Source organism: Thermobia domestica, chromosome 16, assembly GCF_964235325.1.
Source record: "Thermobia domestica chromosome 16, izTheDome1.hap1.1, whole genome shotgun sequence".
Lineage (NCBI taxonomy): Eukaryota > Metazoa > Arthropoda > Insecta > Zygentoma > Lepismatidae > Thermobia > Thermobia domestica.
The window spans coordinates 126865008-126887998 of NC_137469.1; the positions used below are offsets into that span (position 1 = coordinate 126865008).

At 34.7% G+C, this 22991-nt stretch overlaps 1 protein-coding gene across 3 annotated transcripts in view; it reads right to left on the reverse strand.

Moving 5' to 3' along the window:
* LOC145673400 (uncharacterized) overlaps window positions 1–22991 on the reverse strand; it is a 537699-nt gene that overhangs the window by 161850 nt on the left and 352858 nt on the right. For all 3 annotated transcript variants that reach the window (XM_081743063.1, XM_081743061.1, XM_081743062.1), the window contains 3 exons: window positions 17282–17414; window positions 5300–5496; window positions 2920–3088 (listed from right to left, as the gene is read on the reverse strand). In XM_081743063.1, coding sequence (XP_081599189.1) covers window positions 2920–3088; window positions 5300–5496; window positions 17282–17414 — 499 coding nt within the window. The remainder of the gene's footprint in view (window positions 1–2919; window positions 3089–5299; window positions 5497–17281; window positions 17415–22991) is intronic.

Here is a 22991-nt window from a genome sequence, read left to right on the forward strand (position 1 = left end):
TTTCTATAACTTAAGTTAAACTTCCGCAAACATTTACTGTATACAGTGATAAATAATTATTAACATTAGTAGATAACGACGTAATAACACTGGTAACAGTATAACTAAGATATATTTTGTCTTTCAGATATTCTGATTACAACTTAATTTAAAACTTTTAGACTATAGAAATCAGGTAAAATGGGGACAAAGCTTCACTTGGAAGTACTGTACATGGATTATAAGAAATTAAATGCTAACACTGTCGTAAAGTGAATATAGGCATGATCGTACAGAAAATGGGTCTGGAAATTATTGATTTTAACCGTTGTTGAGATACAAAAAACACAAATAGCCGAGAAGGAAATAGTTGTAGTGATGTACAGGATTGAAGTACCCAGTGGTGTACAAGGTGTCACAAACCATGTTTACGAAAATTAAACAATCCTCTTGAAATGATAGTAGAAGTGGTCCGTGACAGACATTAATGACTTTTACATTCGTACGGTGCACAAGAGCGATACGATATGGTATATTGCACTATGGGTTAATAAAAATCGATTTGGAAAATCGAGGAGACTTGACTCCTAGCGGTTGTCTCTCCGTAGGGAGAACCAGGTGAAGTTATGTAAGTCATTCTTGAAATTATTCACTGTTAGAGGATATCCGTAGGAGTTGGAGTTAGTAAACTTGTAGCTCGTGCTTAAGAAGAAACTGCAAAGCTCGATGTCATGTGGGGTACAGTCACCCAATTGTTATGGATGTTGACTCGGGAACATCCGCCATACCTGTGAGACGCGAAAATCTGGTGTTCTGACCTGTTTTTACACTTGAATGGACCCCTATGTGTTACCAAATTTTAAGATATTCGATATCCTTGGTACGTCGAGGACCCGAAGACTAGAGGCTAAATCAAAGGTATGGAAAGTAATTATGAATGTCTGTTTCGTAAAAAAAATGTATATTACGTTGTCATTACATTATTTGGATCCACATATTGGGTTGGGAATTTTCCTTTAGAAGTATTGAAGAAAAGTCAATTAATGCATTTATGGAACGTTGTCATAAAATATTGGCTTTAGTCTTAAGCTTAAAGATTAAAATGAAATTGTTGCGGAAATAGTTATGTTCTGACTGTAGGTGTTTGAAAGTCTATTTTGTTACTAGCAGGAGAAAATATTTATATATGTCTAATTTCGCAATATATCCAATATTGAAAGAAACCTTGTGATTAGAAACATACAAAGCGAATAATCACTCATTACATACGAGGGCCATTCTTTATATTTTGAGCCTTGGCAACACTGATTGTAGTTAGGCGCTATTTTTTGTTTGCATAGAAACGTTTTGACATTGTTGATCATAACGTTCTTCAAATGTTTTGTCAATAGCTTTATTTGTGTTCTTTACGTTGACTTGAAGATTGCGTGACAACAGAAAAATGGTATTAACTTACGAAAATTTTCGTGAATTCGTGAAATTATGAAGATTTTCGACGTGGATTATCAAGACAACAGTGCATCGGTCAACTTAATCCACATTTGGCCATGAAGCCTCATCCTTTGCCACTGTGAATCGCTGGTATAGCCATTTTACTCGTGGCTGCCATTCGCTCACTGACGAAATTCGTGAAGGTCGTCCAAAATCAGTCGTTATTCAAGAAAACATTGATGTGTAAAACCTAATACTGCAAGATCGTCATGTGACATACTGTGAGATTGGGGCAACCTTAGGCATTAGTTCCACCAGCATATATAAAATATTACATGATAATTTAACATTGAGAAAGGTTTGTTCTCGTTGGATCCCATATAATTTGACAAAAAAAATCAAAAAGCTCGTGTCATTCGTGCACACAAATGCTCAATAAATACAATGGCAGTGCTTCAAAAGACGTATATAAGATTGTAACAGGTGACGAATCATGGATATATGGATATGAGCTGGAACATAAACAGCAGTCGACTGTATGGGTGTTTCAAGATGAACCAAATCCAACAAAAGTTGTTCGCGCTCGAGGCACACCGAAACAAATGGTCGTCTGTTTTTTTCGGGAAAACTGGTCATATGGCAACTGTGCCTTTAGAACCGTCAACTCTGAATGATACACGACAATATGTTTGCCGGAGGTCTTCGGTCCGACTATTTGAACACTCAAGAAATCGAATTGATGGGTCATCCGCCGTACAGTCCTGGTGTGGCACCCAATGACTTCTTCTTGTTCCTGAATGTCAAGCATAAATTGCGTGAACAACGATTTTCACCGGCGAAAGAAGCCGTTGATGCGTTTAAAAACCATATTATGGAGGTTCCAGTCTCAAGAAGATTGGAAAAAATGCTTTGTCAAATGGTTCGAACGAATACAAATATTGATTGATCATAAAGAAGAATATTTCGAAAAACAATAAATCAAATTTCAATGACAAATTACTGTTGTTTCATTGTTAGGCTCAAAATATAAATAGTGGCCCTCGTATTTACTAAACATATGATCTATGAAAGCTTAATAAAGCGTGGATGGCAAAATATGACTATATAATACTTGAATTTATGTTTTCATTTCATTATACAGATTCAATCATAATGCTGGTAGATGGTAGAGAAGTAAGCATCTATGCTTCTTTAAAATTCTAATTCTCAATGTAAAATGTTCCACAACAGGTTTGAAATGCATTAACTTTAGCAAAAGATTATCAGAGGTAAACAACTTCCTTCTGTGTTAAGATTCCCTTACGTAGAAGGTGGCGGAAGCAAATTCTGCTTCTACGTAATATTATAATGCTGTATCGCCCATGTTTTGATTTCGTTTGGCATAGTGTTAGTTAGAAATTCAAATTTGGTATATGTTTTTGCGTATAGTTCCCGAAACGTGCCATGTCCATATTTGTAGCTTAACACCAGAAACATAGATATAGAGTTAGATAGTAGGACATTTTGTACCTTACATTGTTGAATAGCATTTTCAAAAATGCCTCTAACTTTAGGATAGCGTTCCAATATTTGATAGACAGTCGATGAGCCAATGTATACCACATGCGTAATGGGTTCAAGACCAACAACTGCAACAGACATTCTTCTCTCTCGACAATTGTCCAAGTTGCCAAATATCCTGAAACAAAAATACAAGTTTTGAAATTTGGTGTAAAATGAAATGAATTATCTGAGTTTTAGTCCCATGATTATGCCGGCTAGGTTAAAGAAAACGGTGATGATGAAATAATGAAAGAAATGGTAGAATGAAGAATGTGGGAGGAAACGGAAGAACCTCGAGAAAACCCACGCACACGGTGTTTGTCGCACTTGGTGTGAGCTCGGATCGAACCAGGAACCCCAAACACGAGAGGTGAATGCTGTACCACTGAGCCACCGCGGCTCCTTAGAAATTCGTTGTAGAAAATATTAAACATAAATATGAAGTATAAGTAAGTAATTTGTTACCTTAGCGTGTAATTTTCTATACGTTACTGTAGTAAATATTTTACGTTCATCCTTCTGTATCTTTTGTGTAGATTTCGTATGAACTCCAAATCGCTCACGAATTTCTAAGTCTTAGTGAACCACCCCCAATTCTGCTTCATCCCTTCTAGACCAAATAGTGAAAATGATGAAACACGTGCTTAATTATTTGAAATGACAAGTCTAAATTCTAAATTTCATGTCTCTATATTTAAGGGATTCCAAGATGTGTATATCTTACAATAACTAGAGTCACATTTCTCCTTCTTCTGCGTCGAGTTTCGAAAATTTCTTTCTTAATGGTATGCCTTACATCATAAATCCTCCGTACTGTCCAAATTTTTAGTTCCCCATTTAATCAGTTTGACTCACACAGGATTTCTTTTTTGTACCTATAACTAGTTACATAAGTATTTGAGTGTTCGGACGTGTGCTAACATCGCTCTAGAAGCCAGTCATCCGTGACAACTTGGGAATAGATACCGCAACCTGGAGAAATCGTATAGGTTTATTTGTTGTGAGAAAGAAGTTTCAGCGTTTCAAACCAAGTCGAAATTCTTAAATTTGTGTTTCAATGCTTAAAATCTCGTTTTCTTGGTTTGAAAATTGCAGTGCTACTTGTAATTAGTAAAATTGAAGTAAATTTACGTCGTAAGTAATTAGATGACTTGTACAAAAAAAAAAAAAAAAAAAAAAAATGGAAGCAATGGACTTAAATAGAATTTACAGTATGAATAACATTCTAAATAATCAGCTGCAAATAGTGGTGAAAAACTCGAAGCTATAAGAAAGGAAAATGAAAAACTCAAAATTCAAATGACTACTAACAGTGAACTCTTAGATAGATTAGAAAATTATTCAAGAAGAAATAATCTAATATTCCGAAACATAAGCGAATGCAAAGTTGTGGAAACTCCGGAAGAATCGGAGAAACATGTCATAAAGTTTGTAACAGAGCAGCGGAAAATAGATTTGGTCTCAAGTGAAATAGAAAGAGTCCACCCTTTAGGCGTTGGATATAACAGATCCATCTTTCTAAAATTATCTTCTTACATTGAAAAGAATGCAATGTTGAAAAATGGATATTTAGCTAAATAAATCCCTGTGTCAATCACCGAAGATTTCACTGGCTCAGTTCGTCAAATTTACTGTCGTCGAAGAATTAACTGTCTACATGTGGGATGCGCATTCAAAAGGTGACCATGAAATACTTCAGTATAAAAAGTCACTTTTTAATAGTAAGCCACTCACTCCTGAAGAGCTGCAATAAAACAACATGTCACCATCTAAACAAGGATAATTTCCAAAGAACATGAATACTGAACTTCCAACACTACAAATGCTTAACCAAATGCGTGCGAGAGATGAATTCTTAAAATCTTTCCCGTCAACGGTACAAATAATCTATCTTCGAAAAAAGATGTTCTCTAAATATTTATTGTAGTGAAAATAGGTTTTTATGTCGTATTGTCCTGTTGTTCTAGATATGGAACAGAAGAAAGATAGTTAACTTCCGAATGTTCTGAAGTAGTTCTTAAGTGCAATGAATTAAACTCTCCCCTAACCCTTTACTGGAAGCATGTGTCTGACAGACTGTGTATTGTTTTGCTGTGCTGGCAACCCTGTATGTTTCAGTGAAGCGAGCTCTTCAATGCTTTCATAAAATATATTCTTAGTTTGCGAATATGAGAGCAGAAATAAAGTAAATAGCTTGAAATGAAAATTCTTGATTACACAATTTATATTTCTATTGGATAAACTGCGATGGTAGAAGTAATTTTAGGAAATTAACACATCTAAATTAAATATATTATAATATCCATTACTTAATTATTTTTCTGCTATCAACAACTTTATAACTTACCCTCCTCCACCGAGAATACAAGCCTCAGAACCATCGGCATGGGAAAGTCTGACTGCTCCCCTAACTATGAAAAACATTCTTGAACACAAAGAATTCAATCTAATTATTTCATTACCATGAACAACTACAATTTCTTGTTCGATTGAACAACACATTTGGTATACCAACGATGTCTCTTGACCAGAAAATGCAGATGCCTGTTATCAAAATAAAAATGTAAATAGATGTATTAAATGCGAAAAGAAAATGGACAAATATTTTTAATAAGTTCAAACTTTATTCATTGGTTTGCTTACAATTTTGAAGATAATTCCTGTTTAACCCATTAGTGCTCAGGAACACTTTTTAAAAACATATTGCTGTCATATGCTAATATGTGTTCGACGGAGTCCAAATACACTACAAAATTAATATTTTGTTGAAATTTCTTCATCCATAGACAAAATGATGGGACGCCCACAATGAGGGCAATAAGCACTAATGAAAACGTGTTTACCTGCCAAGAAATGTGACCAAGGGCATAAATAATAATCGCCAACGAATGAGGAGTGTATTTCCAAAACGTGCTAAATCCAAAAATGCCCGATTTTGAATTGAATATGGAAGAGTATACTATGGAATTTCTTACGTTAAACTTAAGATCCAGACTTCGTACCAGATGTAACTTGGTATACGGATGCAACACCCACCAGTCTTGCTGTGGTCGACGCAGAAGGAACGCCTATTTTTCAATGGACAGCTCTTAGATGTTTTCCCATTTTTGTGATGGAGTTTTTGGCAGTAGCCTTTGCTATTATACTAGCCTACCCCAGAAAAGTGTCTATTTACTGTGATAACCAAGCAGTAATCTATTGCTTTACAAAAAGAATCTGTAGAGTGTGGTATCTTCTTCCTGTAGCCCATATTGTGTATAATTTACATAACTTTGTACTCACATTTGTAAATTCTGAGCATAATAAAGCTGATGAAGCCTCACGCGCCGGGGGCGCGATCCTCTTACTGCCCTCAACCAATCGGAACGCGCCACCTGGATCCTGGGATAACAAAACCCAGGAGACAGGTGGTGGCACTTCAGTTCTCGAGGATTGAGGGTAGAGAGAGGGTCACTGCTCCGCGCGCGTGGGGACTTCGATTGATTTAGCACGCGTGATTTATTACGTTAAACTTTGTAATTATTTTTAGTCAACACGCATTAGTTTTTATGGTAAATTCTGTTTTAAATATCACTTGTGATAGTGTTTGAATGTAAAAAGATATAGTTTCCTGCCCTTTCTGAAGAATTCTACCAAACGGATTTAGCACGTTTTGGAAATACACTCCTCAAATGTGGGCATTGAGCTCTAATACTTGTTTTGAATCTCGTGATAATTATATTTTTGGGATATTATTCTCTGAAATAAAAAAAAGTAACCCATACGTTAACGTATCATGAGGTAAATGCTATAAGATAGAAGCGTAACTTCTGGAGGTCACCTGGGTATATCTTATCTACTATTAGTGGACGCACGGGCTCATTGGCTGAGCCTTCAGTTGTCTCCTATATTCTCATTCAATCAATTACTTTATAGTCGTTCACTTCATTAATTCGCAGTCTCATTTAGCCATCACTGTGAAATGTGAAAGTAAAAGTGCCATTATATATCACTTCTTTTTGGATTCTAGACTTTTCCTGAAGCTATAATTGTTCAAATGACCATATTGTAATATGCTGAACATGGTTCTGTTTACAACCAACCAACCCATGTTTGTATTTATAAACAACACTATGTGCGTCCTACTACGAAGTACTACAGTGGCAAACGACAGGAACGCAAGTGAAACTACTAGTCATGTGACCATCAGTGCCACCACCACACTGAAACAGCCATAAAAATGAGAGGACCATCACTAAAGACATCAGTCTTTGGTTGGTCAAATACACTCTCAGCTTGCCTGGAGCTTTGAGAGGAACCTATGCAAAGCCTTTAGCTTGCTCGGAGTTCTGGTACTCGTACCCTGGCCAGTTAGTAATTCAGAACTCTGTGGGATTCCAAAACACAGTCATCCAGCTTGCATGGAGTATTGTGGCTTTCAAACCTCTCTCTACTTCATCGGAGCATTGAGGATCCTAAATTCGCTCCAATTAGTTTGCACGGAACTCTGCGGAGATCATTCTCTAGGCTGCTTAGGCCTTGAGATACAATAATTAACCCTAGTATTAAAGACTTTTACATCATAGTGACCTTTGGAACATACTGTTTATACAAAAAAAGATTTTCTATAACTTGGTTGTGGGAGAAAACGGTTCCACTGTATAATTTGCTCTAAGTAGAACTTTACAATATTATTATTATTATTATTATTATTATTATTATTATTATTATTATTATTATTATTATTATTATTATTAATAATAATAATAATAATAATAATAATATTATTATTATTATCATTTTGACTCCATTGTAACTCCAGTGTATTGTGTGTTTTTATTAGTGAGAATAAAAAGTACAAACTTTCAAATATATATTCTCGTGTATTTTTTTTTAACCGAAGTAGCTCAAGCGGTAGGCGTTGGCTTCGCATTCGGAAGGTCGTGGATTCGATTCCCGCTGCCGCCCATCCTGACTGTAGTTTTCCAGTGTTTTGCTCAGTCCTACCAGGCAAATGCCGGGATGGTACCTACTAAACAGTCCCTGGCCGATACCTTCCCAAATCCTTTCCATTGTTGTTGTTGTAGTTAGATATGCAGTATAAAATAGACTCTGAGCTGTATCTGGTGATTGTTAAATAAAAAAAGATTGGTTTTGCTTTTTAAAAGTAGTATTTATTACGCAGATAGAGGAATAACAAGTATATTTCATGAATATTAAGGAAAGCACATTTTAATTTTACACGATTTAAATATTTTACCTAATTAGAATTTAGGTGTAAAAAATTGTGGGTACTCTTCAGTAAGATTAAAGCATATTAGAAATAAAAATATAGTGTTTATATATATTTCCTTAAATCTTATTCATACTTAACAGAATAACCAATCATATACAATCACAGTGATTCCTTTATTTATTTCCCCAACTAAATATAATATAAATACTCTATTGAATTACAATTTGAACGTGATGGAGAAATAAATAAAGGATAAGACTAGAAGGAAGTGGAAGAAAGAAGAAAATATCAAAGTCTTAAAACTGATATAGAATATTGTGTGTGCAATAGGAGGCAAGTTAAAGAAAATAAATTATGTCTGAGTACGGGATCGATATTATGCCCAGTATTATCGGAAATTGTAGTGAGCAAATGGCAACAAAAAGGGAAATAAGTAGGAGAAAGATTGCTTCGGTTTTGCAGGTATGTTTAGGAATTTGAAAAGCAATGAAGGGGCAGTTTGAGCAGCTAGTAAGAAGGATCGACAATAAAGAAAAAAAGGATAATCTTAAAGGTGGAACTAGAGTAAGATGGTAAAATCAACTTTTTGGATATGACAGTAAGAAAGGTAGAGGGGAGATTCAAAGCAACGTAATACAGGAAAGAATGCTCATCAGGTATGCATTGTCACAGAAGGAGCGATGGATCAAGGACCTAAAAGGAATATTATTAGAAATATGAAAAAAGTAGACAGTGAAGAAGAGAAAAGAAAGGAAGACATAAAGATTTTCCATAATTTATTAGTGTAAAATGGATACAGTAGAGCATAGCTGAAGATGGAGAGCAAGAAAGGAGAAATAAAGAAAGAAAAGAAAGTGAAAGAAGAAAAAACGAAAAGTAAAGATTATAGAAAGTATAGGAGAAAAACAAAACTTATGAGGAAGCTATTGAAGAAAAGAAGAGTAAGAACATATTGGAAATGGAGTAGAAGAATTTTAGATTTACTGAAAAGCGAGAGAAGGGAAACAAAGTTTCAACGTAGTGAGGAAGGGTTTGAATATAGAATTAGGTACTAAGAGTGCAAAACGTTATATAGGAGAAACAAGGAAGAAATTAGAAGGAAGGATTACACAAAGACGACATTACATTAAAGAGTTAATAACACAGTGTATAAGCATGTCAAGGGAACAGGACACAAACTAGATGGGAAAAGTGTGGAAGGATTGGACAGAGAAAGAAGAAGCATTATAAGGAAATTGGAAAAGGAGGAATGGACATGTAGTGAATAAACAGTTGTAAACGGAAGAATAAAATGAAGAATCTCATTGATTCCCAAAAATGACCCCTCCCATTTTCTTATATATATAAATCTGTAACATTTAGATTTTATTTGATAATGTATCTGATGTATGAATAATACACTGGGAAAACTTTAACACTATTATTTTTTAGTGACACAACGTTGTTCAAACGTTTGCCTGTTTATTTTCGTCACGCATCTATCAAACTCAACTTCATTTCAAACTTTCTCAACAGGATATGTATTCTGTCAAAGGACTAACACCTTTAATTCTTCAAAATTATTTATTTTGAAGTATAGTATACTATCCTACATTATTCTAATTCTCTCAGAATGGGCGGGAGTTCATGTGGTTCGGATTCCACGTTAATCAGTAGGTCCACGTCTCACATAGCCTCGCTGCTGAACGGGACGTTAAACTAAAAATCAACTCAACTCGACTTTCTTAGAATGGCGGATGGGCGGGCAAGGGCATTACTGGGTGGGCAGTTGCCCATCTGCATCCACCCTTAGCATCGTGCCTGTCAGTAAAGACTGAATTAGAGTTCATATTTGACCTTACTTATACCCTACCATGAATAGTTTTATTGTTACTTTTATAATAGGGCCTATAATATTATAAGTAGCGTATAAGGCACAGGATAAATGAATCTAAATATGGAAGATGCGAAGACATACAAATAAATTTTGCAAAATTTTGACGTGCGGGTCTATTGTACGAACAAGCCAAAAGTGGGTCAAGTTATCAGTCATTTTCTTACCTCCCTTTCTGTAGTAGTAGAGTGAGCTGCAACATGGGTGTCGGTATGCCTACTCTCAAAATGTGTGATCACTATTTTGTTTGTAACTTTTTACTGAGAGTCCAAACTTTCGTTTCTTTTACCAGCCGTCTCAGTCGAACTTACGGCATTTTTCAAAGTCACTGGAGTTACTGCAGAACTACAAACATTAATTAACCCCATTTGTGTCACTGTCATTGATTTCACGTTCGATTCTTGCTAGATACCATCCGCAACTGTATCATATGCTGACGTGTTTGTTGTCTTACCACTTTCTCTGCCACCAAAGAACGTTTCGAGTATAGGAATTCTCTTTAGTTGCTCTCTTTCGTTTTCCTCCTTCTCTCTGTTTAACTTGCGTCTTTCTGCACCTGATAATTTCTTTCTTAAACCAATCATACTGATTCAATTATTGGCACGACGTGTGCATATTAACAACGTAAACGTAGAACTAGATAAACTGTGTCCTTCTTTGTTATGCGGGTGTACTTGAAAGAAACTTTGCAGTGCAGTGCTCCATCTATAATCCTTTAAAAATACAAGTCAACAGCGCCCTCTGTTTAGTTTTTTAATATGCTAGAGAACAGAAAGGAAGCGAATACGATGTGCATACAGGGGTGGGCACTTCAGCAAATGAAATCGGTGCTTTATTGCTACAAAAACTGCACAGCACTTTTAAAAAATAAAGTGCAAGTGCAACATTAGATTAGTGCTTTATCCCAAAATTATAAAATAAACCTATTAAGTGATTTTTGTAAACAAAGACTGATTTCTCGATAACAGATTTTTTAAATATATTTTTCTTGGGCGCCCTTCAGCCCTGGCGACCTAGGCTCATGCCTACTGTGCGTGTGCGTTAATCCGCCACTGAGTGTGGCAACCTAGCAAAACTATTTCGTACTAAACTATGTAGAAAAAAAGGTACTAGCTCTGGGGAAATGGTACTAAAATTTCATCTGCTCCGTTTCACCCTATTTATGGCATTTTACGATATCAATATCTTATTAGACGGTATCCGGCAGCTCCGTCCTATAGTTGAGGAAGTGACCTCTCACATTCTTGAAAGAACCCCAAACTTTAATTTTTTTTAGAACCAAAATTTGATATAAACCGTGAAAACCATTTGCACCTTCCTAATCTTGACCTTACACCCCCAAACTAAAAATCTTGGCGTAATTCCTGCTTAATTGTCTCACTGTAAAACCACAAAAGTAACACAAGTATGACAAATATATAGGATATCAGGAGAAAACAAGAAATATTATCAAATGGGCTTATTAAAAAAATCGAGTTTTAATTCCTTAATAGCTTACTGTTTAAACGGATCACCAAATATGTAATAAAATTTACTACGATTATTTATTACTTTTAATCCTTTGACACTTTTGTACTTCCTATTTTCCCAATAGAATTAACTATAAGTTGCGAGAATTTCTTCTCGTTAGGGTAGGCGACCGGACGGCACGTATGTTCCACTCCCGCTCTTTTAAATACCACTGTTGAAGAAAAAAGAAGAAAAATGTTACCAGAAATAGTAACATTTTCGTATATTTCCAAATTTTCATGAGATTCCTTTGTCCCTCCCAAGTGTATCTATGAGAAAAGAAGAGGTAGAGAAAAGTACTAGATTTGCTGGTGAACGTACTAGAACACGCTGCAAGTAGCAACTGGAGTTAAGTTCAAACCTGTAGTGAGAAGTGTTATTGGTTTCGTTAAAAGAACTTCCCTCGACTGACACAAAAAAATTTCCCTTTTCTTATCAAATATTCCATAAATTTAAGTGTTCAATAGCTATGACAGAAGTTATAAGACTAATTTGGCTATATTAAAGACAGTGACAACCACATTTGGTTTATCCATTGGTTTTGTATTCTAATTTTTAAACAAAACAAACAAAAAAACAAAAAAAAATACACCCAGCCAAAGGATCAAATTATATTCAGTGGCGCAAGACTCTAGGAGATGAGGGAGACATGTCCCCTCCAATCATGGAACTGTGGGACTGTCCTCTTCAATAAACTGATTTGAAATGTGTTTTGGGGTAAAATGTAATGACTTGTGTCCGATTACCATAAGGGACACTGAATTGAAATTGATGTCCCCCAGAATATGCCTCAAATCTGCCCGCCTCCCAACGTTGAAGAAAATTCTGCTCCCCTGATTCTCCAGAGTATTGGTTTTCAACTTCATAAATATTTTGAATATCGCTTAAAAAAAAAAAAAAAGATTATGAGAAGTCTTACCCGCCCCCCTCCCCCAATATTGAAGACAACTCTGCTCGCCTGTTTCTGCACAGTATTGTTTATCAACTTCATAAATATTTTGAACATCGCTTTATAAAGAAATTGATTATGGGAACGGCTTACCCAGCCCCTTCCAATATTGAAGACAGATTTGCGCCGCTGGGTAGTGCGAGAATTTCCCTGGATTTTCAGGCTTTATTGACGAAATTCCCTTTTTTCCATTTTTCAACTTAACGTATGAAATTTCCCTAGATTAAACAAATTTCTCTGAAAACTACGAACAATGATAGTGAGTCAACGGCAAGGATTTATCGTAACTGTCGTGTGAACGTATAGGCAACAGCGTTGTCGGTTCGTGAACAGTGTTGCTAGTTCATTATTTTTCTAATGTACACCGTAGTTTTAAAACCAGCAAAAGAAATTCCAGAACTATTTTTTTTATGAACATTTAAACATGGATATCTTACCACATCTTCCTAAATATTTGGAAGTTAAATTAATTTACGCATTTTATATTCTATGATTGTTAAGGATGGGTATATTCAAAAATCTATTTTAAAAAATGTTAATTTTGAGAATGCTGCGGAGAGGTTTCCAAAAGTAATCGATCACAACGGGAAAATAGTCATGAATATTTTCAAAGGAATTGATTTGTTGTCAATTGTTGGTGAATTATTTCATTATGAATCATAAACAAAACGCACCTTAGCAGTTCGACAAAGTATTCTCTACCAATAAACTGCTGGTTCTGGATGTTACCACAATTTCCTAATACCACAATTTCAGATTATTAATGAGTTAATTATTTATTTATTATTATGCAAAAGGTCTGAGATACATTTGAGAAAATCGTTTGAATAGGCAAGCCAATAATGATCTACTATTTCTAGATTTTTCAAGTGAAATTTCTTACGTTAGATATGTATAGGATTTTTAATGATGCATAGTGTAACATCCCACATGGTATTGTGTACAAACAATACTTTACGCTTGTGTTTACAACCACCACCACATGGTTTTACGTCGGGATACTACTCAACACGTGGATTCACTACAACCAGCAGACGATCGACTTCTGGCTCCTCTTACGGAACAGACGATGACATCGGAGCAGCAGCGCCACCGCCGTCTGGAGGTCTATAAATTCGACAGCGACCAGCGGACCAGTACTAGTTCTCTCATGTCACTCCTACTGTTTGCCACGGAACATTAGAAGTAACCTAAGCCCAAGCCTCTAATCTGCTACGGGACACTTATCTTTTCGTTTCTCCTGGCTTAGCCTGTTACGGGGCTCTGTTGGGAATCCTATTCCCAGTTGCTTAGCCTGTAACGGGGCTCTGTAACTACTAACCTCCTCACTCCTTGCCATGGAGCTTTAGGGATTCCTTTCGCCACTCTGCTTAGCCTGCCACGGGACTCTGTGGAGATCCTATCCGCGACATCACGGTCACCTATTTCTAACATAACAAATTTAGAGAAGAATAACTTTGTAATATTTCTGTATATACTGTTATTTAATGAATTTTATAATAAAAGGCGGCAATGGGATCGATTCTGGACAATCATTTTATTAGCTTGCTCCACCTACAACCTATATGGGACAGAGTTTCGCAATATACTTATGGGGCAACTTAAAACGACCTATTTCTTTCTAAAACTAATGCAATCAGTACAGACGTTCTCCAACTTTTTAGAATGAAATCTGATATCTCAACTCGTAAAAATTGTTAATTAAATAGTTATTTATAAACTAACCAACACTTGAGATCGTTTTAAGAAAAAATGACCAGTAAAAAATCCTTCCGTTATCAATAAACTAGTGAATCTTCCAAAAGTGACTTATCCCATAGCTAAGGGTTATTAATGAACAAAGGTTATTTATGAAAAATGAATAAAAGCATTACATGTTTTTTTTATTAATTTGTAATTTTTAATCTAATTTTAATTTAAGTTAAGGGACAGACGTTGAAAACTATTCCGGGGAGAGTATAATAACAACTTCATGTTTACAATTCGATCTCGATAAGCTGAATAATGTGGTAGAAAAATGAATAGTATCAAATTATTTTCACGCATATAGATGATACTAAAAATGTCAAAATATTCCATAAATGAAGATTGGAGACGCAATACAGAACCCCCCATTATTTTACAAATAAATGTGTAAAGCAAGTGTTCAGGAATACATTAGCTCTAGTTGTGATGCATTCCAGGAAAATAAACATAAATAGAGTTGGTTTAAAATTGCTATTGTTCTATTTCTTCAACACTAATACTTCTCTAATTTGTCATCAAAGGAGAAAATGTAATCAATGTAGAGTATATACTAAGAAATAAGGAAAAACAGACAATTCATCTTCTTGCAGTCTTTTACTGCCATATGTCATCTATCATATGAGTTACAGTCATGTGACATAGCTCCCACGACATAGCTCCCTCGTTTTGTGCATCAGAAATTCTGAATTCATGAATACGTCCTCAGCAGTACTTCGAGTGAGAAAAGGAACTATACCACTTACCGATGGCAATAGAGGAGGTACCAAGAGTTGAATAGTGAAATAGTACAGAATGGTGTTGCAATACCCGGTGCTAGTTTTCAAATCACGAAAATAACAGCTGTAGAATTCGATAAAACACTATATATTCTTTTTCAAATACACCTATTTTGTATGGAACTCTTCAAGAAGATGCCATTTTATCGCTCCAAAACCAGAAGAAATATCGTGGTTGATTATCCTTACATATCTTGAAGAAATATCACTACTCTATTCACAAGGACGAATCATCCATGAAGTTAAAAGATCTTATGGCAACAATGTCTAATACTTGTCCAGCTTTTCATGGTGTTTATCAAAAACTAACATCCGCAGTAACAATGGACAGTGAAGATACTCCAGAAGACATGCTATCTTTCTCTAATTCATATGTAAACCTCTGAACACGATTTACACTCAGGCAAAAGTATGTGTCACTTTCTAACTATATTGATTTTTCCACATGGGTATACTACAAACATTTTACCATGCATTTTATATTAAATGATATTTACATTCAAATTCATGTTTTTCTTTTTGCATAATATATCTAACAATAAGTTAATAAGTATAAAGTTGACCCTTTATTATACAAATTATGACGCAGCGCGATGCTGTAGAAAACTCAATTTATTTCGAGTATTTGTCAAAGTGGCATACTCCCTCTCTCATTACAAACCTCAATATTTCTTGTTTGTAGTTTAATCATTGTCACTATATTGCCCATAGTTGTAACATGATAACTCTCCTGGACGCTTCTAATTTCTCAATGAAACGTTCCTTGGATTCCGATTATTATGGCTATTTCTTTCCGAGCTTTTATTTGCTATTGAAAATAAAATCCCAATATTTAGCTATAATAGAAAAATAGTTTTAGTGTTCCAAAACTTAAAACTGGGTAATATTAGTGCTGGGCCTAAACTTTTTATCCAAAGATTTTGTAATCATACTTCAGGTATTTTAGTTTCGTTTGGTAACAGTTCTTTTCTATACCAATTAATTTCGTCAGAGTAACATAAAAATCTGTACACTGTAACATGTTTAAAGAAATTAGTTTTCTCTGTTTAGATAATTAAAAACTATAAAAAGAAGGAAAAAAGGTTACTTCTAGCGCCTTTAGTTTGTAATTAGGTTTTGAGTAACTATTAAACATACGTTTACGGAGATATCTGGCTGGAAAGGCGTAAGCCTTTTGAACACTGAAAGGGAAGGGATGGTCCTTTCGTACATCGAAACGGTACTAAAGTTAGTTTTCGTGGGATATGTAAATCGAAGTAAATTTAATGACCTGAAAACGGTTTAAATCTAATAACAGTTATTTCTGTATTATAGTAAGAAAAGTGGTGTTTCGACGGATACAATTTAAAGCCTAAACTTCAAATAAACAGAAACTTTGGTTTAATTTGAAGTTCAAGCGACACCTCCCTGTTGACAGTCAACTGGAATTTTCCATGGGGAACATTTCTCTATTTCTGTCGATTTAATGCATCACCTAATATTCTGGAACTACAGATATTCGGGTAAGCACAACTATATTATATCTATTATAATTATATAAAACCAATCACGAAAAAGAAACATTAAAAGTAACTGTTAATATTGAATGAAATAGTAGGTCTATCGAGGATCTAATATTAAAATCTGAAAATTAAATTTTATGTTTTTTTTTAAAAAAAAAACTATATTGCGCAGATTCAAGAATTATAAAATAAGATGTAAGTTTTTGTATAGTGGAATTTTTCACATCGAAAGGGCTATTAAAATGCCACATTGAAATTTATGACTGTATTTTATATAGAAGAACCATTTGGGCTGATTAGGTACTCTATAAAAAGATATCTTGAAAATAATATTAACCTGTACCATATATTTCGAATCACTAAGCTATTCTCGTATTTAATTATTTTGTGTGAGTATTTTCTCGGCACCGGACGTGTCCAATTTATGCAGGACACATTACAACATACATATTTGAGCCACAACTCAACAGGATTAAGCCCCTTAGTACATAACCATTATTTTATTAACCATTAATTATATTAATGATTTTATTAACCATTAAAATCTTCATCCATTGTCTTGAACTAAGAACTTAAAATATAACGTAACAGAACTGAAAAAGTAACGTAACTTTTAACAAAGATCGGCTAGCAATAGACGTGGTGTTTCAATCAAACCAGCGTAATATGGAGAACGCTATTAAATATATGTTTTTATTAGTTTGTTAACCGTAGTAGATAAACAACGAACGTTGTTAGATTTTTAATTATTGTGCTTACCTGTCGAAACGTTGTTCCATAAATACCAAACAATATATCTCCTCTTAAAGCAGGGTGAAACACGTCAGTTATTTTGTGAATATTTAGTCCTCGTTCAAGTTGCCACATTGCCTTGTAAGTGGCAACAACTTGACTGTTTCAAAGAAAAATAAAACATCAGAATGAATCATAATATAACATTTAAACATTGCAATGCATATAAAGTATGATGAGGTGATTACTTAAACATTTCGATTCGAGAGATAAAGTCGAAAAGGTTGAGAAAACTTTGGAATAAGACGGTTGTAGTTATAAGAAGTGAGTGCAAAATCGAATTTCCTAACAACGTCAAGTTTCCCTTATTCTAATTAATCCATATTCAATGACGTTTTGTGCTTAAATTGTAAATACTCATTACGACAATTAAATTGTTTTCAGAAAAAATGTATGAGGTAAGTTAACAAAACTAAAACATGGATTGTGATGTTTCTCGAACATCCTCCTCAATTGCTAGTTCTTGGTGCTTAGTGAGGTTGAGGGAAGTAAAAAACATAAAGAAAACACTAGAATAAGTTGTTGAATTGCAACACATTATCTTAAACGCTCTGCAATATCCTGTAGATACACACAATTGAGAGTAATATGATAGTAGCTCACGGAATAAAAATAACGTTAAATTGTGAGATCAGTTCAATAAAGGTTGAAAGTACCACGCTATATGTTTTAGTTCCAACTTGGAAATTAAATATTGAGGAACGTAAGACTAAAATTAGTAGTGTAAATTATTACGTTTCAGATTTTAGGCTATACTATTTGTGCTGTCTGAAATCATATAAAACTAACCACATTTTCTTGACGACTGATATTTAGCCCTTACTTAAATTATGGCAACATGAAACGAACTTCTGCTTAAACTAGTGTTTATAAAAATTCTCTTTCTTTTATTTCATATCCACACAAAATAAAAAGGAAATTAATAATAATAATAATAATAATAATAATAATAATAATAATAATAATAATAATAATAATAATAATAATAATACTCAATAACACTATTATTTTTTGAGCTGTCTGAAACCAGAGTGTTTTGCCTATATCTTCGTTGATTTGTGACTTTCAGCATGAAACAATTAAGTTGCATTTATTTCACACCGAAACGTATGCCAAAACAAACTAAATGTTGAAATTGATTCAACGCGAAGAACATTTCCCACTGAGAGCAGTTCGTGTTAAGTTACCACTGATTCCAAAAGGGTCAGTGTTTTACAGGATGGAAGAAAACTAATTGGCTCTGGCTTCAAAACCCTCAGTTTACTACAAGTTTTTTTTTTAAAAACCTTAATATTAGTTAACCTCATATTTTCCTCCCTTTCTGTTCTTAAATACTTTTATAACACTCAAAGCTATTTATCTCTCACTTTATACGATGGACTACTTACATTAACACTGCCATGTTATTAATTTAACGTGGTAGTTTGTATATTTTTAACTGGTTTAGCTTTAGCTCTGTACCTCATTTCAAAAGTCAAATCTTGTTTTCTATTGCACATTAAATCAGAATTGACATTATGTTTCAGTTTCTTGGTTTCCAAAGGGAATATCTATTGCCGTGGATGAAAACGAAAGGAAAGCAAAGGGATTTATTACACGAATGAAAAGGTACAAAACTTGTAAACAAAGATGAGGGTATTATCTTCAAAGAACACTTAGAAAGGAACATGACTTTTATACATTTTAGAACTGATCTGCAAGAAAGGCAATTTACAATTATTACTGTACACCCAGCCACAAAAGTACCTTCCCCCTAAGTGCTCTAATTCCATTACTTGGGGTCCAGGTCTTCTGCAGTTGGGAGAACAAATAGACAGATGCAACCCAAATTACACGTAACTTTTCTCGTCACTGAAGCAGTTGGTAGCACTGAGTCGAATCTGTATGGAAGTAAAATTTGTGAGTAGATGACGCACGAAACATTTTTCCATTCTGAGATCAATCTGTCTGGTTCAGAGCGTGTTGTCCAATGAACATAATATGTTAATCTCAATATTGCTGTGTATGTAATGCATTTTTCTTATATACTGTATATTCAAAGAAATAAAAACACTGATCACATATAGTAGTAGGGGTCCCGTTATATGCAACTGAGTCAGCAAATTTTTTTGTGACGTCATAGGTCAAAGGTCAATGACCTTGGCCCAGGGTCAATGACCTAGGGGTACCTAGGACCACCCCTTCTAAATTTTGGCAGGGGTACCATGGCCCACAGCTAAATTTTGGCAGGGGTACATAGGACCACCCCCCTTTAATTTTGGAAATTGCCAAATCTAAAAATGTGGTATGGTAGTCTAGGACCATAGTATGTACCTCTAGTAGTATTGGGTGTCTATGTCGTTCCCTTTCATGGGTAAAAATTGCCAAAAATTCAAATTTCGGAGGATTTTGACCTAATTTATCCCTTTCATGAGGTCTTATTACCCTATATAGTTATATGGGCGTATACAGGGGCCCATTAGCTTTCATAACATATGGATATATAGATGCACTCCTTTAAAAATTTGGGAGGGGTACCTTGGCTCACCACCTATATTTTGGAAATTGCCCAATTTAAATATTTGGTATCATAGTACTGGATCCTAATATGTATTATGATAAATTTGGATGGTCCACCTCGTTCCCTTTTAGGGGTACAAAATTGCCAAAATATAAACGTAAGCAATACGTTGTATCACGTGTTTCGTTTTTGACCTAATTTATCCCCTTGGATGAGGTCCTATTACCTTTATATAGTTACATGGTCGAAGTAATAATGAATATTGATCTAATTGATGTTTCTTGATTTTTTTTCATTAAAAATGTTCAGGGGTCCATTCCCTATCATAAGACATAGGTACATTTGTGCACCCCTTTAAAACTTTGGGAGGGGTACCTTGGCCCACCCCTTTAATTTTGGAATTTGCTCAATTTAAACATTTGATATTACAGTATAGGACCCTGATATGGATCACTATAAATTTGTGTGGTCTACCTCGTTCCCTTTTAGGGGTACAAAATTACCCAAAATATAAACGTAAGCAATACGTTGTACAACGTGTTTGGTTTTCGACCTAATTTATCTCCTTGGATGAGGTCCTATTACCTTATATGGTTATATGGTAATGTATAGGTGTTCATTCCCTATCATAAGACATAGGTACATTGGTGCACCCCTTTAAATTTTTGGAAGAAGTACCTTGGCCCACTCCTTAAATTTTGGGAAAAATTTTGATTTAAGCATTCGGTATCAAAGTATAGGACCTCAATATGTATCATGATAAATTTGGATGGTCCATATCGTTCACTTTCATGGGTAAAAAATTGCCAAAATAGAAACGTAAGCAATACGTTGTACCACGTGTTTGGTTTTGACCTAAATTATCCCCTTTGATGAGATCATATTATCTAATATGATTATATGGTCATGTATATAGGCTGATTTCCTATCATAAGACATGGGTATATTGGTGCACTCCTTTAAATTTCGATTTAAGCATTCAGTATTATAGTACAGGACCTCAATATGTATCATGATAAATTTGGATGGTCCACATCGTTCACTTTCATGGGTAAAAAAAAAGGCCAAAATATAAACATAAGCTATATGTTGTACCACGTGTTTGGTTTTGACCTAAGTTAACCCCTTTGATGAGATCTTATTATCTAATATGATTATATGGTCATGTATATAGGCTCATTTCCTATCATAAGACATGCGTATATTGGTGCACTCCTTTAAATTTCGATATTATAGTATGATTCGGTATTATAGTACAGGACCTCAATATGTAACCCTATATATTTGAATGGTCCACATCATTCCCTTTCATGGGTAAAGAACTACCAAAAAATCAAATTTCGGAGGTGATTGACCCCTTTGATAAGGAAAAAAATGAAATCTTTAAGTTTTACGACCCAGGGTTATGCCGGTTAGGCTAAAGGAGACGGTGATTATGAGAGATGAGTGAAATGGTGGAATGAAGAAAGTGGGAGGAAACGGGAGAACCCCGAGAAAACCCACGAGCACGGTGTTTGTCCACCACAAAGTTCACTTGGCGGAGGCTGGGATCGAACCCGGGACCCCAAGCACCAGAGGTGAACGCTCTACCACTGAGCCACCGCGCCCCCCCCTTTGATAAGGATTTACCATGTTATATGGGTATGTAAAGTGGTTTATTACCTTTATATGTTTATGTGCCCTTTTAAATTTGGGAATTATCAAATAACAAAATTCGGTAAACGTTTTTCTAGGACCCATTGTAAATGTTGGTGTTCCTCTTATGGCCAAATACTCAAAATTTAAAGATTATTGACCTATTTTGTGATACGGCAATATAATTGAACGAGTACAGGATTTATTACTTTATCGTAAGACACAGGTGTATTTGTGTACCAATTTTAAATTTTGGAAGGTGTACATTTCTTATTGTCATATCAATAATTGGTAATTTTTCTTAGAATTGGATAGTATCTCTTTCTTTGGGTAAATCATTGTCAAATATTAGTATGATCACGTGATTTGTTATTGACCTATGAGGGATTAGGTGTTCAGGCATTGGTACATTTAAACTTCGTAGGATAACTTGAGAATTGTCAAATGAAATTGCGTCATTGGTTTTGATTATTCCAGCCTATGAACCAAATATAAACGTATGCAACACGATGTACCATATGATTGACCTTGATGAGGTAGTGTACACGGATTCATTTCCTTTTCAAAATTCGTGGAAGTTATCAAATAACACGTTTCTAGACAACAGTTGGTTCTGCTAAGGTAAACAATTGACCGAATTGAGACCTAACTACAACATGTAATTGTATGATTAATTCTAAGACTTAGGTATAGCGAGAGAAGTATTCTTTAAATTTGGGAATTCTGATAAACAGAATTTTGTCATAAGGCGCGAAATTTGAAACAATACATTGAACTTTAGTTAAGCTTATAGTCTAATATCATTGGTAGTGGTTGATTTAACCTTGAGCTTTAGAAATATGATAGCTACCTTATTGAACCTTACGACTTATAGACGAAAGGCAATACATGCTACAACACTGGCAAAGTTATTGTTGATGCAATTTGATTGGTTGACCATTATCTTTCGTGCAATCTGATTGGCTGACCACTATCTTTCGTGCAATCTGATTGGTTGATGATTTTCAAATCATTGCTGCAATCAGTTTTGTTTTAATATTTAAAAATCTTGGTTTCGTTCAACATTGTACACTCATTGATAAATATGACCAAAACCGTTTATTTATTAATGAAATAGTAAAAAACCGGACAAAGTTTGACGGTTAACCGTGAAACGTGATCATACTTTACCCATGAAAGGGAATGATGTGGACCATCCAAATTTATAGTGGTACATATTGAAGACCTGTACGAAGATACCAAATTATTTTATTAAACAATTTCTAAAGTTGAGTGGATAAGCCAAGATACCCCTCCCAAATTTTTAAAGGGTGCATCAATGTACCCACGTCTTATGATATGAAATGAACCTATATACACGACCATATAATCATATAAGATAATAGGATCTCATCAAAGGGGATAACTTAGGTCTAAACCAAACACGTGGTACAACACACTGCTTACGTTTATATTTTGGCAATTTTTACCCATGAAAGTTGTAGCGTTCCCATCCGCCGTCAAAGCCAGAGTAATTACCAAGAGGCCAACATACATGGATAA